Source organism: Paramisgurnus dabryanus, chromosome 14 (genome assembly GCF_030506205.2).
Source record: "Paramisgurnus dabryanus chromosome 14, PD_genome_1.1, whole genome shotgun sequence".
In the NCBI taxonomy this organism is placed as follows: domain Eukaryota; kingdom Metazoa; phylum Chordata; class Actinopteri; order Cypriniformes; family Cobitidae; genus Paramisgurnus; species Paramisgurnus dabryanus.
The window spans coordinates 9,896,709-9,912,477 of NC_133350.1; the positions used below are offsets into that span (position 1 = coordinate 9,896,709).

General features: G+C 36.7%; 1 protein-coding gene across 4 annotated transcripts in view; it reads right to left on the reverse strand.

The window, feature by feature from the left end:
• Positions 1–15,769, reverse strand: part of itpr1b (inositol 1,4,5-trisphosphate receptor, type 1b) — a 145,646-nt gene that overhangs the window by 51,665 nt on the left and 78,212 nt on the right. For 2 of the 4 annotated variants that reach the window (XM_065240969.2, XM_065240968.2), the window contains exons 41-44: positions 7,653–7,688; positions 4,530–4,577; positions 3,344–3,473; positions 1,238–1,425 (exon numbers count right to left, since the gene is read on the reverse strand). In XM_065240969.2, the coding sequence (XP_065097041.1) occupies positions 1,238–1,425; positions 3,344–3,473; positions 4,530–4,577; positions 7,653–7,688 (402 nt within the window). The remainder of the gene's footprint in view (positions 1–1,237; positions 1,426–3,343; positions 3,474–4,529; positions 4,578–7,652; positions 7,689–15,769) is intronic. The other 2 variants (XM_065240970.2, XM_065240971.2) reach the window with 2 other exon arrangements.

Here is a 15,769-nt window from a genome sequence, read left to right on the forward strand (position 1 = left end):
GTCACACGATATCGGTGTTTAAAGAGTGAAACCTGTCAAGAACATGTTTGTATTTTACCACAAAATAAATGATTTAGAAAAGTAAGAAAAAAAGTTCAAGACACATTTTTATGGTTTTAAAGTTTGTTTAAATCAAACTCATGTCACAATACCAAACATCTTAATGGTTCAGAGTTTGCTTAAAAACTTTTAAGACTGTGAACTGTAAATGACCCAAACTTTATGTACTGGACAGATTTTGTGGAATTGACACGTTGCAGTAATTGGATAAGCAAAGAAATCCAGTTTTTCTTTGATTGCGGGCTATTTTATGTCTTTACAGGCACTTTATCTCTTTGTCTGTGCATCTCACCACATTTCAAAAACCCATAGTGACCCAGTTAAGCTTTTCTGCATTATTCACTATGGGCTTGGCTTATGTAATCCAGTCATGTGAGCCTATCCGTGTGCCTGTTGGGAAGCCTAAGTATCATCAAGTGGAAAGACTATGCAAATAACAGAGCTGATTATGCAACGGGCCTATTTACTAAAGCACCCACACAAAACACATGCGTGAGCACAAACACCAGGCCTGCCAGGCTGATAAATTTAAGGGCTGTACAATGACATAAACTGACTCCAGCATCACCCTCCCAGTCCACATGCAGCCTCGCATCGCGGCTGCTGATTTGCAAGGTTGCCATAACAACCCTCGCAAAGCCGGCGAACCATGGCTGGGCGAGGGCGGTGACGTGTGGCCCGGCTCTGAACTCAACTGTTTCTAGCAGATGAGCACACTTCCAATGTTTTCTTACTATACCTTCAGTACAAAGTATGCATACTTACCATGCACAAAGAGGGTGCAGGAACTACATAAATGTATAGATAATGTCCATTCACGTTTACATTTACTCCTCAGTGATCTGACCTATCTTCTGGTGTGCTTTTATCAATGCAATATTTTTCCCTATTCCTGTTTTGCACCATTGGATGATAGTCTATGTCTCACAGGAAAAGATGCAGCTTACCAACACAGATAAGATATGCAACTCAAACTTACATCAAAACAACGCAATCCGGATAGTGGCTTGCGATATGATTAAGTTCATTGGGTCATGTTAGTTTATTACTGTTTCTTTAGAACTGGATCAGCTGACCACAATTCTCACAGTGCATAAAACAGACTATGTATAAGCATGTATACGTGCACTTACATGAATGTTTTAATGTAATATAAAAAATTGAGTAGAATTATCACCTGTATGACGGGATTTCCTCCCTCCAGAAGAGCGATGGCCAGCAGGATGCTTTCCTGGAAGATTCGGTCACTTGTGGCGTTCATAATAAGGTCGATAACAAGGTCAGATGCGCCCTCCCTATCCAGGTGACACTGTACCTCGGCCAGGCTCATCTCACCTCGACTGCCCCCTGATCCCCCACCAACTCCTGGGAGAAGAAAGAGGACAAAATGGCAGACTTTATAATTACTTTGTTAAAGGGATAGTTCACCTTAAAATGAAAATTCTGTCATCATTTACTCATCCTCATGTTGTTCTAAACCTGTATGAATTTCTTATTTCTGATGAACACAAATAAGATATTTTGAGAAATGATGGTAAACAGACAGCAGATAGTGACCATTCACTTCCATAGTAGGAAAAACATGTTTTGGAAGTATTGTGGTAAATGATGAAGAAAATATTTTTGATAAATGATGGTAAGCACACAGTTGATGGTACCCATTAAATTCCATCATATTTTTTTATTCCTACTATGGAAGTCTATGGTCACTATCTGCTATGTGCTTACCATCATTTCTCAAAATATCTTCTTTTGTGTTCATCAGAAAAAAGAAATTCATACAGGTTTAGAACAACATGAGGATGAGTAAAGGATGATAGAAATTTCATTTTAAGGTGAACTATTCCTTTAAGAAGTACACAAGAATGTCATTAGGAAACCCATTGGTAGGGGTGTATCAATGACCAAGTTTGCATGCATGTAAGGCAAAAGCTTAAAAATGTTTACGTGCTTTACAGCTATTACAATATGCCTGTATATAATGTATATGTAATAAACATATACATACACCTCATTCACTTAAAAAAAAATAATGGAGATGTTTGCTTTGTCATTTATTTAAATTTATATATTAAAGGAAAACACCACCGTTTTTAAATATTTTACTATGTTCTTACCTCGACTTAGATGAATTAATACATACCTATCTTTTATCAATGCGTACACTTATTCTTTGTACAGCACATTGGGAATGTGTTAGCATTTAGCCTAGCCCAATTCATTCCTTAGGATCCAAACAGGGATGAATTTAGAAGCCACCAAACACTTCCATGTTTTCCCTATTTAAAGACTGTTACATGAGTAGTTACACGAGGTGGCACAAAACAAAACGTAGCGATTTTTTAAACTGATAAAAAAATGAGTTACTGAGTTATTGCGCGCCGAGGTCGAAGTGCTGCAAACTAAGTGCTCTTTCGCCATACAATATAGTTCTCATTTTTAATCTGCTTAAAAAATTGCAACGTTTTATTTTGTGCCACCATACTTACTCGTGTAACTACTCATGTAATAGTCTTTAAATAGGAAAAACAAGTGTTTGGTGGCTTCTAAATTCATCCCTGTTTGGATCCTAAGGAATGAATGGGGCTAGGCTAAATGCTAACACATTCACGACGCACTGTACAAAGATTAATTGCACGTATTGAAAAAAAATAGGTATGTATTGACTCGTCTAAGTTGCGGTAAAAACATAGTAAAATATTGAAAAAAGTGGGGGTTTTCTTTAAGAAATTCTGCATATTAATTTAATCAAATTATTTGTACTTTTGGCCCCAGCACACAAAAGCGCAATTAATAATTACTATTATGTTAATTTCTTTTTAATATTTGTGTCTGTATTCAAAAAAATTCAATAGTTTGACCTTTCACAGTTGTTTGCCATCCTCATATAATAATGAACTGTGAATATTCTAAATAAGTTGTTTACATAATTTTCATTTATGCATCTTGCAGACTTATTGTGCATTCAAGCTATACATTTTGTGTTCCCTTGGAATCAAACCCACAACCTTTTGTACAGCTCACGTAACCCTGAGCTACAGTAGCATAATACAGTTCATGTAAACATGGCCAATGTGACATTAACACTCTCTAGACTTTCCCTCTCGAGCAGGTGCGTCTGGAGGCTTTTCACACAGGAAGTGTGGGTGCCCCGTTCCTGTCGCCTGGCAACAGTGATGGCTCTGACTATAGGAGACACGTAACACGTAACTGAGAGGAAAGTGGACAAGGGATGAAATCGCTTCAGTAGCGTGAATCGTTCTTGTGAGTAACACAGACAAACCTGTAGGAACCTTGGTCTGTCCACCGGGGGTGAGCGGCCCATTGCTGAAATTGGTCAAACTGTCTCGCCTGCTTCCCTGCTTGACGTTGCCATAGTAACGGTTCACCAAGACTTGCCTCAGAGCTTCACCCTAACAACAGGGTATGAGGCGGGGCATGGGAGGAAAATGATGACATGTTATTACCAAACATCTCAATGTGCCGTCACAACATTCATTAATGAGTAAAAAAAAAAATTCGGACAGGTGTGAATCTAAAATAATGTAGGTAGAACTTTACAATAAGGTTGTATTTTAATGCATTAGCTAACATTAACCAACAATAAGCAGTAGTTTTTCAGCATTTAGTAATCTTTATTAATGTTAATGCCAATACAGTTGTTTATGTTAGTTCATTGTGCATTAAATAATGTTAATTTTTAATTTAAAAATGTTTTAGTAAATGCTGAAACTAACATGAATTAAAATTAATCTATTGTTCATTGCTAGTTTATGTTGACAAATACAACCTTATTGTAAAGTGTTACTGGATTTTAATTTACTTTAAGCCTGTATGTATATAATGCAATATAAAATCTTATTAAAGCATTACAATATGCCCATTTAGCATTTTTTCTGAATAATTACCTCAAATTCTCATACTTTATACACCTTTAAAGAGCGTAATGTGTTTAAACACAACTATAGCATTACATAAATGTGGGTATGTAGTACTGAATAAAAGGCATTATTTTGGGCATATACAGGCTTAAGGTTAGGTTATTCAATTGGTTATATCACTTTCTCTTGTTGGATGCAACTCAACAGGTCATTTAGGACCGATCCCTCCTCCTGTTCTGTCGGAAAGAGGTCAGATATCTGATAAAACATAGATCCTTTCCCTTACACATCCTCAAAACACCCAATGCCTCAGACACAAGACAACAAATCAATAAAGACTAATCCTAATTCAGTGCTTATACACATAACCAACCCAACTCACCCAAAACCCCCTAAACCAGGTCGGTGAACACGACAAACATGTAACAATAAACTCAGACACGGATCCATCACCATTGTTAGATCTAAAGACCACAAATTCCCAGGTTCAATGATACTTTAACTCATGAGAAGGCATGCAGCAGGGGTGTGACAGGCGAGTGCTCTGACGGGTGGCACTATCTCTGGGTGACCCGTATCTTCACCTACCCTTCTCTGATCCTCCAGTAGCTTCTGGGGCTGGTTTGGATCGAGCTCCTGAGTGACATGAGTTAGAAAAGCACAAACAGAAAGGGGAGGGAAGAAAAATGAGAGGCATAAAAAAGAAACGGGTCAAGGATGTGAACATTAGTCAGTATTTGGACATGCACAAGAAAAGTGGGACTGATTACATCATGCAGTTAAAGGAGAGGCATGGTGTGTATGTTGGGGGGGTTGCAAAAGGAAGCATTGGTTTAATTATAACAATAAACTGTGAAAGGATGATATAAAAGAAACATAAATAATACATTTGAAATGTTTTGTTGTTATTTTATTTTAAATGTGCTGACCTTTTAAAGAAACATAAAAAAATTAATTTCACCCTATTTTTGTTCCTTCATTTCTTTTTTTTGAAAGTTTTTTTTTTATGTTGGTAACCCTTTATGAAAAGGTTGCATTTGTTAACATTAATAAATGCATTGGCTAACATAGTGTTCAGGTTCATTGTACATTAAAGGATAACACCACTGTTTTTTAATATATTACTTGTTTTTCCTTCAACTTAGACGAATTAATACATACCAATCTTTTTTTCAATGCGTGCACTAAATCTTTGTACAGCACGTCGTGAATGTATTAGCATTTAGCCTAGCCCCATTCATTCATTAGGATCCAAACAGGGATGTATTTAGAAGCCACCAAACACTTCCATGTTTTCCCTATTTAAAGACTGTTACATGAGTAGTTACACGAGTAAGTATGGTGGCACAAAATAAAATGTGGAGATTTTCTTAGCGGATTAAAAATGAGAACTATATTGTATAGCCGAAGAGCACTTAGTTTGCAGCACTTTGACCTGAGGCGCAGTAACATCATTACTCCCCCTCTCACGCAAACTATAGGTGGAGTTCTCAGATAATGTTACTGCGCCCGTGCACCGAGGTCGAATTTATTAATTTGTCTAAGTTGAGGGAAAAACATAGTAAAATATTGAAAAATGGGCATGTTTTCCTTTAACAAATTTTAAAGGATTACTCCACTTTCATAAAAAAAATCCCAATAATTTACTCACCCCCATGTCATCCAAAATGTTGATGTCTTTCTTAATTCAGTGGAGAAGAAATTTTTTTTTTTTTTAGAAAAACATTAAATTTTTCTCAATTTAATAGACTTTATTAGATCTCAACAGTTTACCGTTTAAATTGCAGTTTCAACGCAGCTTCAAAGGGCTCTAAATTAGGGGTTTTCAAACTTTTTGTGTGTGTGGACCACTATTTGTAATCAAGAATTTTTGCGGACCACCTCATAATAAAATATATGTCTACACAAAGTCCTGAATTTATCTGCACTTCTAGGCTTACTAGCACTAAAACTATAACTGGTCATCACATCAGTACAACATATTCTTAAAAAAATATATTTTTCTTAATAAAATATATTCTTTTATATTTTATTTTGCCTTTACACGGACCACCTGCAGTAACCTCACGGACCACTAGTGGTCCGCGGAACACAGTTTGGGAATGGCCGCTCTAAATGATCCCAAACTTGCCATAAGGGTCTAATGTAGCAAAACGAAATAAAAAATATGCACTTTTATACTTCTCATCTTGCACTAACCGTGAGAAGGTCATCGAAAGGTCATGCATGACGTATCCAAGTATTTGCAGTATTTAAACACATTTACAAGTGTGGAGAATGACTAATTAATGTCTTCATGTCAGTTTATTGCTTAAAATGGTGCACAAATGTGTGTTTCGCATATGTGATGCGTTACCTTTCGACGTGCTTGCGCAAATACTTAAGGTGGCTCTTGCGCCTCACACTGATAGTGCAAGACAAAAAATTGTGAAAAAAGTAATTGTGGGTTTAAAAGTGCATATTTTTTATTCTTCTTGTAAAAAATGAGTATCATTTCGCTAGATATGACCCCTATGTCTCGTTTGGTATCATTTAGAGATCTTTTAAATGAACATGAATTAAGATGACTAAATGCTGTATAGATATTGTTAGTTCATGTAAGCTAATGCATTAACTAATGTTAATAAATACAACCTTGTTGTAAAGTGTTACCTCTATTCTTGAAAACAATTCAATAATAAATCAAGAAAAATGATCATTTGTCAGAATAAATATGCATTAACCTCCGCTAACCAATAGGTCAATAGTCCATTTGTTTGTCTGTAGCATTGCTTTAAAGGGATAGTTGACTTTAAAATGAAAATTGTGTCATCATTTACTCAACCTCATGTTGTCTAAACCTGTATGAATTTCTATTTTTCTGATGAACACAAAAGAAGATATTTTGAGAAATGATGGTAAGCACACAGCAGATAGTGACCATTGACTTCCATAGTAGGAATAAAAAATATGATGGAATTTAATGGGTACCGTCAACTGTGTGGTTACCATCATTTATCAAAATATTTTCTTCATCATTTATCACAATACTTGCAAAATATTTTTTCCTACTATGGAAGTCAATGGTCACTATCTGCTGTGTGTTTACAATCATTTCTCAAAATATCTTCTTTTGTGTTCATCGGAAAAAAGAAATTCATACAGGATTAGAACAACAGAATTTTCATTTTTGGGTGAACTATCCCTTTAACTGTAGCATTAGCTGGAATGAAACCATGTTAATTACAAAAGGCACCACAAAGGGCGCCAAAAACCAGAAATGCAGCGAGACAACGGAGGAGAATGAAAAAAATTATTACATAATGGAGCCTGTGTACTATTAACACACTGCAGCTCATGCCCCCATCAGCCATGGAAAAACACTTGAACTCTTCCCTCTTCCTCTGAGTATGTAACATATACAGATACATGCGCTCATGGCCAAAAAACTTTATGAGCAAAATGGAGAAACAAAAGGTCAATCTACTGACATGCTTCCGAATTGGACAGAAGGAAAAATCTGCGTGCGAGAATCAATGTATTTGTGCATGGGGCTTGGTTTACCCATTTGCATGGGTAGGGATGACTCAGACGAAAAGAGAGAAAGTGGCTAATGCAACGGGACGAGGCATAGACATGGTACAAAACGACCAACTACTGTCATTAACAACCCATATTTCCGCACCGCGGCGTGTGAGACGCAAAAGGTGCGAAAATATGTGTTGGACACACCTCTGCCGGGACCTCTGGCTCTGGTGGGGGTGCGAGCTAATGGAAATAAAAAGTTGTGTTAGTTAATGCAGATTAGCTTCTGGAATTAATAGCACTTGTTAACACCCTTGAAAACCACGTATGAAGAGATAAGCATGTAAAAATGACCCAGAAGGATACCGTTTACAGTTCGTGGGCACTGCAATTTCCAAAGGTGCCCATTTATCTATAATGACCACAGCAAGGGTTTTTTTAATCATGCATTGGAATAGCTGAATGGCCTTCGTGTCATAATCTCAATAAAACTACGTGAATATATTTTTAACTGACTAGAAAGGCACTAAACATCCCAGTTAGAAAAGCATGCAAGCTGTGACTTGGCAGTAAACATTACTCAGTTAAATGTTTCCAATACAGAGTCGGGCGTGGATGGAGATTAGTTTAATGTTGCAAATTTTCAAATAGGTATGTGCGACGTGTTTGGTCTTGCCATGACGCTCCGTGTGGGAATCTGAGTGTGTTTCTCTGAACAAGTATTGTATGTCCACAATTAGTGGTAAAATCTCAACAAAATACTATTTTAATTGTGCATTAGTAGGTGAGGACATAAAAAGGCGTGTTGAATCAAGTTAGGTCATGCAGGAGCATACGAAACGGGAAAAGCAGGCGTCAAGAGCAACATGCAGAAAGTTTGTTGTTCTACACGTCAGACACAACAAAAGGGATGAGTTTGACGAAGACTGCGGCATCGGAAAAACATGAAAAACAAACAATCGTTCGTATAACAAATACAAACAGTGGGTCTTACGACAAATAGTTTGCACTGAACGAATGCAAAACTGAAGAAAAAGAGGACATTTTGAGCATGTCGTCTGGAACCATTCAAGAGTAGCAGATACAAAGGGAAAGGGGGGGGGTTCTAAATTAGCAACAACCGTGACGCACGACATGTTTGTGTGAGTAATACTGCAACCAGATAGGAATCTCCCTTACTGCAACTATAATTTTTCAGCTGGAAAATAATGCTGTTGCACCGATAAGGTGTGAATTTAAAATGTCCCTCTCTAGCCACCATAAATGCACTTTCATCACATGCTATAAAAACACTTTCTTGTGAATTTCCCCGCAGCGATCGATACAGCGCATCTATCCATCTGGTGAATTTGATTAACTCTTTTGAAAAGCTAACAGCTTTTTCGATCCTTCGTCTTGGCTCTTAAAATTCTGTTTTTTTTCAAGTTTGAGTGGCACAAGTCTGTTAGGTGACAAATTCAATCATGTCACAGCTACAGTCCTTGCGGTGCATGCAAATAACGTTCGTAATCATAGACAGTAATACAAAAGCATGCACACTTCTGTTTACCTTTACAACATGACGGGTTACAATGATATGACCCTGCATGTGCGCCCATTTAGGACCTATGGCCTAAAGATCGAATGGTTTGATTAAAAGACATCTGGCACGGTGACCTCATTTATGCATTTCTCAGAAAATGAGGGGGAAACTGAACGGCGGCTTTCTCAAAGAGAGAAGTTTAGGATAAGGACTTTAAATGTCGCACGCCCACCTACCCCTAGTGCCCCCCTTCACCCGGCGTGTGTGTCTGTGCCACCGCCAGCGTCTCTTGGTAAACAGCAGCGTCTCACTTTTATTGGCAATTACTGCAGAAGGTCACACATCAGTAAAGAGCCTGAATTCCAGGAAAAAAAAATGGAAAAAAAAGGGCAGGTCTTATGTAACCTCGGGTTGAGAGCTGGCGGGAGTCCAGGAATCATGCTGCACGCAGGCAGAGAAACTGGGACATGGAGACTGACGCAGCCACAGCTCCCCCTGATGGGCGGCTGAGGAAGTGCAGAGGAGGGGCGGCGTTAGTGCTGCTAACGCACAACTCAGGACACATGAGGACAAGAGATCTAAACTAACAAAACCAACAGGAACTGACTGAATCTAAAGGCAGTGGTAACTTTCACATGGGGAGGGGAGGAGGGGGAGAGAGAGAGAGAGAGAGAGAGAGAGAGAGAGAGAGAGAGAGAGAGAGAGAGAGAGAGAGAAAATATTCATTGCCTTTTTAGCATTTCAGCTTTGGCACTAGTATAAACTCTTATGGTGGATCTAAAGTTAGTTAGTTATTAAGTTAGTCATGTTTACAACTGGGTACATGAAAAACAAAACACACCCATACACACATATAAAACGAACTAACATGTAAAGTACTGAGGTTTGTTATAGCCAACGTAATGCAAGAACATACATACTGTATGGATTAAATGTGTATTACTGGATTTGAGTAGGGTATGTTTCTGGCTTTTGCACAGTGTTTCTTAAAAAGGGCCGATTGCACCAGCTGGGCGTAAACCCGGTCGTAAGACTAGTCTGGGCGTAAAATGCACTTTGCGTCCGATGTAGAATTTACCCCCGTTGCATCATCTAGGCGTAGCGCACGTCTGAGACTAAATCTTATGTTTAGTGGGTGAGGGTAAAGACTTTACTTTTTTATGGCAAAAATCTACATTATTAAATGTGACGAGATATTTGCACATCTAATGCGCAGGATACGCAAGCAGTGTGCTTTCATGCATGCAGAGTGAGAGACTGCACCAATAAATTATATCATAAAATTCATAAATATTTACAAAGACAAAGTATTAAACTTATTAAAAGCTTTCATTAATTTTGTTTTAATCCATTCCAGAGCTGTTAGAATTAATCTGCAAATTATCACACAATTATCGCACTGGTAAACGTGAGGAGGGAAAGCTCTCATTTGTCATCTATTCGCTGGTGGCAGTAAATCTACGTTTATAACCATAGTGAACGCGAATGGCATTTCAATATCACTGCAGTTAAAGGCATAAATGGGGATGCGCACAATCTACGCTGGCCGTAGCTGCGACTGGTCGTAGTTTCAGATGGTGCAACAGCTAAGCCCGACATAGGGCTTACACCCAACTTTTTTACTTCCAGCTGGTGCAACCGGCCCCAGGGGACCAGAGCCCACTTGGGGACCTCAACAAACATCCAAAGGGGCCTCAAGATGACTTAAAAGCCTTTAAGAATCTGAAATAAGGATAACAATCTGGATATTTCTTAGTGTTTGGTGTACATCTTTCTAGTAATGCCAAACTCTGGAATATTTTTATAATTGTAGGTGCTTTAAAAAATTTTGTGTAGAATAAGGTGCCTTGATATCAAAAAGATTCAAGTTAATTCTATTCATAAGCACATTTAAAGGCGCAATCTGTAACTTTTGCCTCTCTATCGCCACCTCTGTTTTTTCTTCGGTTTCTTTTCTTCTCCATTTACAGTTGAGACGTAATCACACAATCGGTTTAGAAAGTTCAAGTTATATTTCCCATAAAATCTGTACCGACCAAGCAAATTATAAATCATTATTATAGGCTAACCATTGTGAATCGGGGATAGTTTTAAACACAGATTTTTTATTTGTATTTAATAATAATATAAATATATAATAATAAATAAAAAACCACTTTGGAAATGAAGAGTTTGGTTCCAAAACATGATAAACGGCATTAAAAAAATAGTTACCACCAAAATCAATATTGTATCAGGTCAGTATTAAAAAGTTCTTCATTTTATGCAAAATGCAAAATCCGCCGTGTTATTTTGTCATCTTTTCTCAATTTTTTTCCAAACCACGACAAACGCCTGTCCTCCTTCTCTGCAAAATGCAATAAATCCATTTAACCAATCACAGTGCACCATTCCATGCATTGTAAACAATAAAGGCAGCGCGTTGAATACACACAGAATGCTAGTTTCCAAAAAACAAACATACAAATTTTTTTTATTTTGATAGCATTGATAAACCTGAGGTGCTTCTCTGTGGCGGGAAAGAAACGTAAGCCATCAAAATCTAATAATTTACGTAAGAGGCACTCAGGCGAAGGAAAAATGCCGGCTGTTGCTTGTGTGACACGACAGCATGAAGCTTCTGTCATGTTAACACATTGACCCGAGGGCATCTTATGAAAAACTTTCCATAATTTTACTCAAAGTCAACAAGAATCACAGCTGATCGCTGTGAAAAATGTTAAGCGACGACGTCAAGTATAACCGCGCAGCAATGACAGTGTTCTTAATATGACAAAGAAAGTGTTTTGATTAATGCCATTAATGTTTTTTTTTTTTAATCAGTGTATACCACTAGTCAACTAAATGAATATAACATGGCAAAGATTAATGCACATTTATATATTGATTCAATAGATTTATAGCATTTTGAAGAAAAAATTATCTGTTTTTATAATAAATCTTTGAAAATGTAATTATGGATTTGAATTTTTAACCTAAAGATCCTATTTGAAATTTTGAAATAGAAAATAGTGGTTTTCATCTTGTCACTTTCTTGGTATAAAGAGTTACGGATTACAGTTTACAGATAAAAACAGTGAGCAAAGTGCAGTACAGAAATATAAAAAAAAAACCTGAAGACACTACACAAAGATTTAAATCCACCACTGTAGAGATACAGAAGAATATGCATATGTTCATCTGAATATGCATGCAGCCAACATCAAAACTGTAGCACTCAGTTCTGTTTAATACATTTTCCCATGTTTATGTCCATCTGTACAATTCTGCAGATTTTACTGTACCAAGGCATAAGGCAGAGAGAGAGAGACGGTGAGAGAGAGAGAGAGAGAGAGAGAGAGAGAGAGAGAGAGACGATGTATAACCGTGATCGTCTGGCACAGGTCAGTGAAGGACACGTGCATAACCGCATGCGCTCCCTGGAGTACGTGCACGCGCATACATTCCCTTTCTCTCCTGTAGTGAATGCATCGCCATTACATAACCTTCCTCATTCAGTAGCGCGATGCCACAGCATCAACCTAAAGCCATAATACCCCCCATCCCTGTTACATCACACACGCATGATCACACTGCAGCCAAGCCACTTAAACACAGTCCTGTTACACTGATGGGAGAGACCTTCTGTTATATAATATAGAGAATTACAGAGAAAGAGAGACCGAAACAGAGAGGTGTTATGTGAGGACCAGAGATGGTCTGTCTATACATGTGCAGTGAAGGAGAGCTGAGGTTTATGGCACATGTGATCTGGTTAGAAGTGTGGTTATGTTTTGAGAATCCAGCTAAGAAACAAGTAGGGAGTCACTTTACAGTAAAAACATAGGGAGAAAAAAATACGTCACCAACCTGCTGATGAGGAGGAGCTCAGAATCAGCATCTATCTGCTCTTAACTGATACACATTTTAGCAGGTTAAAGATTTAATGTTAATGTTATAATGTATCAAAATTAACCCAAACTAGTAAGACTTTCGTCTGAGGAACACAAAAAAAAAATGTAAAGAATGCTTTAAAATGTTCTTTCCGTGCATTGGATGAAAACCACAGCTTGGCAGTCTGCAAAAACAAGTGCAAGAAAATAAGAATATGATAATTTTTCCATCTGCTGTAGCTCGAAAATTAAAAACAGGTTTGACATCAATGACGTTTAAAATATCATTGGTTCTTCTTGCCAGTTTCATAACTGAATATGATACAAAGAACAGAGTGCAAAATATGCAAACTTTATACTTTAGTGTTATCCTTGAAGAAAGTCATGTGTTTAGAAGAACGTGCCAGAATTAAAATTTTTTGGGTAAACTATTCCTTCAAATATTAAAGGGGCACTTTGCTTGGAGTTAAATATTTGATTTTTACAATTTTGGAATTAATTCAGCTGATCTCCAGGTCTGGCAGTACCACTTTTAGCATAGCTTAGCATAATCCATTGAATCTAATTAGAACATTAGCATCTATATTTTTCCTATTTAAAACTTGACTCTCTTTTGTGCTTACATTGTGTACTAAGACCGACAGAAAATTAAAAGTTGCGATTTTTTTAGGCCAGTATGACTAGGAATTATACTCTACTTCTGGCATAATAATCAAGGAATTTGCTGTCGTACCATGGTTGCAGCAATGATATTACGCAGCGCCTGAAAGTAGTCCCCTTGGTAATTTTCAATAGCAGGGACTACTTTCAGGAACTTCGTAATATCATTACGCCTCATAGTATGGTAGCAAAGTCCTTGATTATTATGCCAGTACGAAAGTATAGTTCCTAGCCATATCTGCCTAGAATATTGCATTTTAGTACACAATGTAATTACAGAAGAGTCAAGTTTTAAATAGAAAAAATATCGAAACTCTTTGGTTATTTTTGAGCACGATGCTAATCAGATTCGATAAACCTGTGATTTTTTGTGACGGGAAAGAAACGTAAGCCATCAACATCTAATAATTTATGCGAGAGGCACTCGGGAGACGATCGCTTGTTCTCCCGACAGCATCTAGCTTCTCTCGTGTTAACACATTGACCCCAGGGCATCTTATGAAAAAAATTCCAACATTTTACTCAAAGTCAACGAGAATCACAGCTGATCGCTGTGAAAAAAGTGACGACGTCAAGTATAACCGCACAGCAATGACAGTGTTCCTAATATGACAAAATAAGTGTTTTGATTAATGCTATTAATGTTTATTTTTTTAATCAGTGTGTACAACTGTTCAACTAAATGAATATAAAATGGCAAAAATAAATGCACTTTTATACACTGATTGAATAGATTTATAGAATTTTGAAAAAAAAAAACTTGGTTGGATTTATTGCATTTTGTGGAAAAAATAATTCGTTTTTATAATAAATCTTTGAAAATCAAGTTATGGATTTGAATTGTTTATGTTTTTATAACCTAAAGATGCTATGTGAAAGTTTGTAACAGAAAATAGTGTTTTTCATCTTCGTATAGAAATCACGTTTTTACCAAAATTTGTCAAAATGGATTTATTGCGTTTTGGAACCAAACTCTTCATATATTAATTATAGAAGTTTCATCATGTAAGGTAACAAGACCACTCATACACCATGTCATACGTGACCTTTACATGTAGTAACTATATGCACTTGTGTCATCAAGTCAATTATCACAGAAAATCTTTTTGACTCATCCCTTTAAGAGCAGAAATGTGAAACTTGCACTTGTTAAAGCTCTTACATGAATTATTTCCTTAAAATGATTTAAACAGGCCTTTCAAAAAATGAACATCTAATTCTACATTGTCAACATCATTGTATTTACATTATGTGGTTGAGAGCACATCTACAGTATAAAACCGTAACACGTTGGTTGTTTTTTCATCTTTTTCAACAAGAACTTTTGAAAACGTTACTTTTATAAAACGTGACCCTACAGTATGTGAAATCCAAGATAAAGTCTCATAATCTATGAGATTAGGACGTCATCGATTTTACAACGATTTCAATCATTGACATAATCTTAGTCAAATTTAAAGACATCAAGGTTGTATTTTTACAAAATGTTCTTTACATTATACAATGTAGAAAATAGCAAATGACACAAAATTCATTCAGCTGAGTTTTCACATGCAGGGTCACAAATAATCACTTTATAATTTGAGTTTGTTGCTTTTTATTTGTCTGCTATCAACATGGTTGCATTACAAGATATGAATTTTATCAAAATATAAAATATTTTAACTAAAACTTACAATTTCTATTATATCAACTCGAATGAGTGGTCATGTTAGCATATTTATTAAAAGTTTTTATTTTACTTATTGAGTTTGATCATTGTAAAAAATGCTATGAGTTCATCCTGTTAGTGACATGTTTGTGTTGACCTTAATTTACAACAAAAAACTTCCCACAAGCTCACACCCTTCAACCTCGCACATACAGTCATAAAGCATGAGGCAAAGGTTAAACTACTGACACACACACGGCACACGCACATACACATGTTGCATTTCATCCTTAAAACTGACAGCAGACGATTGTGCCTATATTACAATAACATTATAGACATTTAATCGGACGCACGTGCGTTGTCAAGGTTAAGCGTCTGGTCAGAACTTTACTTGTGGTTTCAGTTTTTTAATGGTCTGACTGATTGCTCACCAGAACCCTTGAACAAATACTTCGTTGAAAATAACAAATGTTTTGGTTTCCTAGGTAATCTACGTCTTGTTTATTTTGCTTGTTATATAAATAAACTACTTTAAAAGGACTTTGTTGTTATTGTTATTTATTCTTAGCGGAGTTTACCGGAAGTTACGTGTTGACCACGAAAGACACTTGTTTAT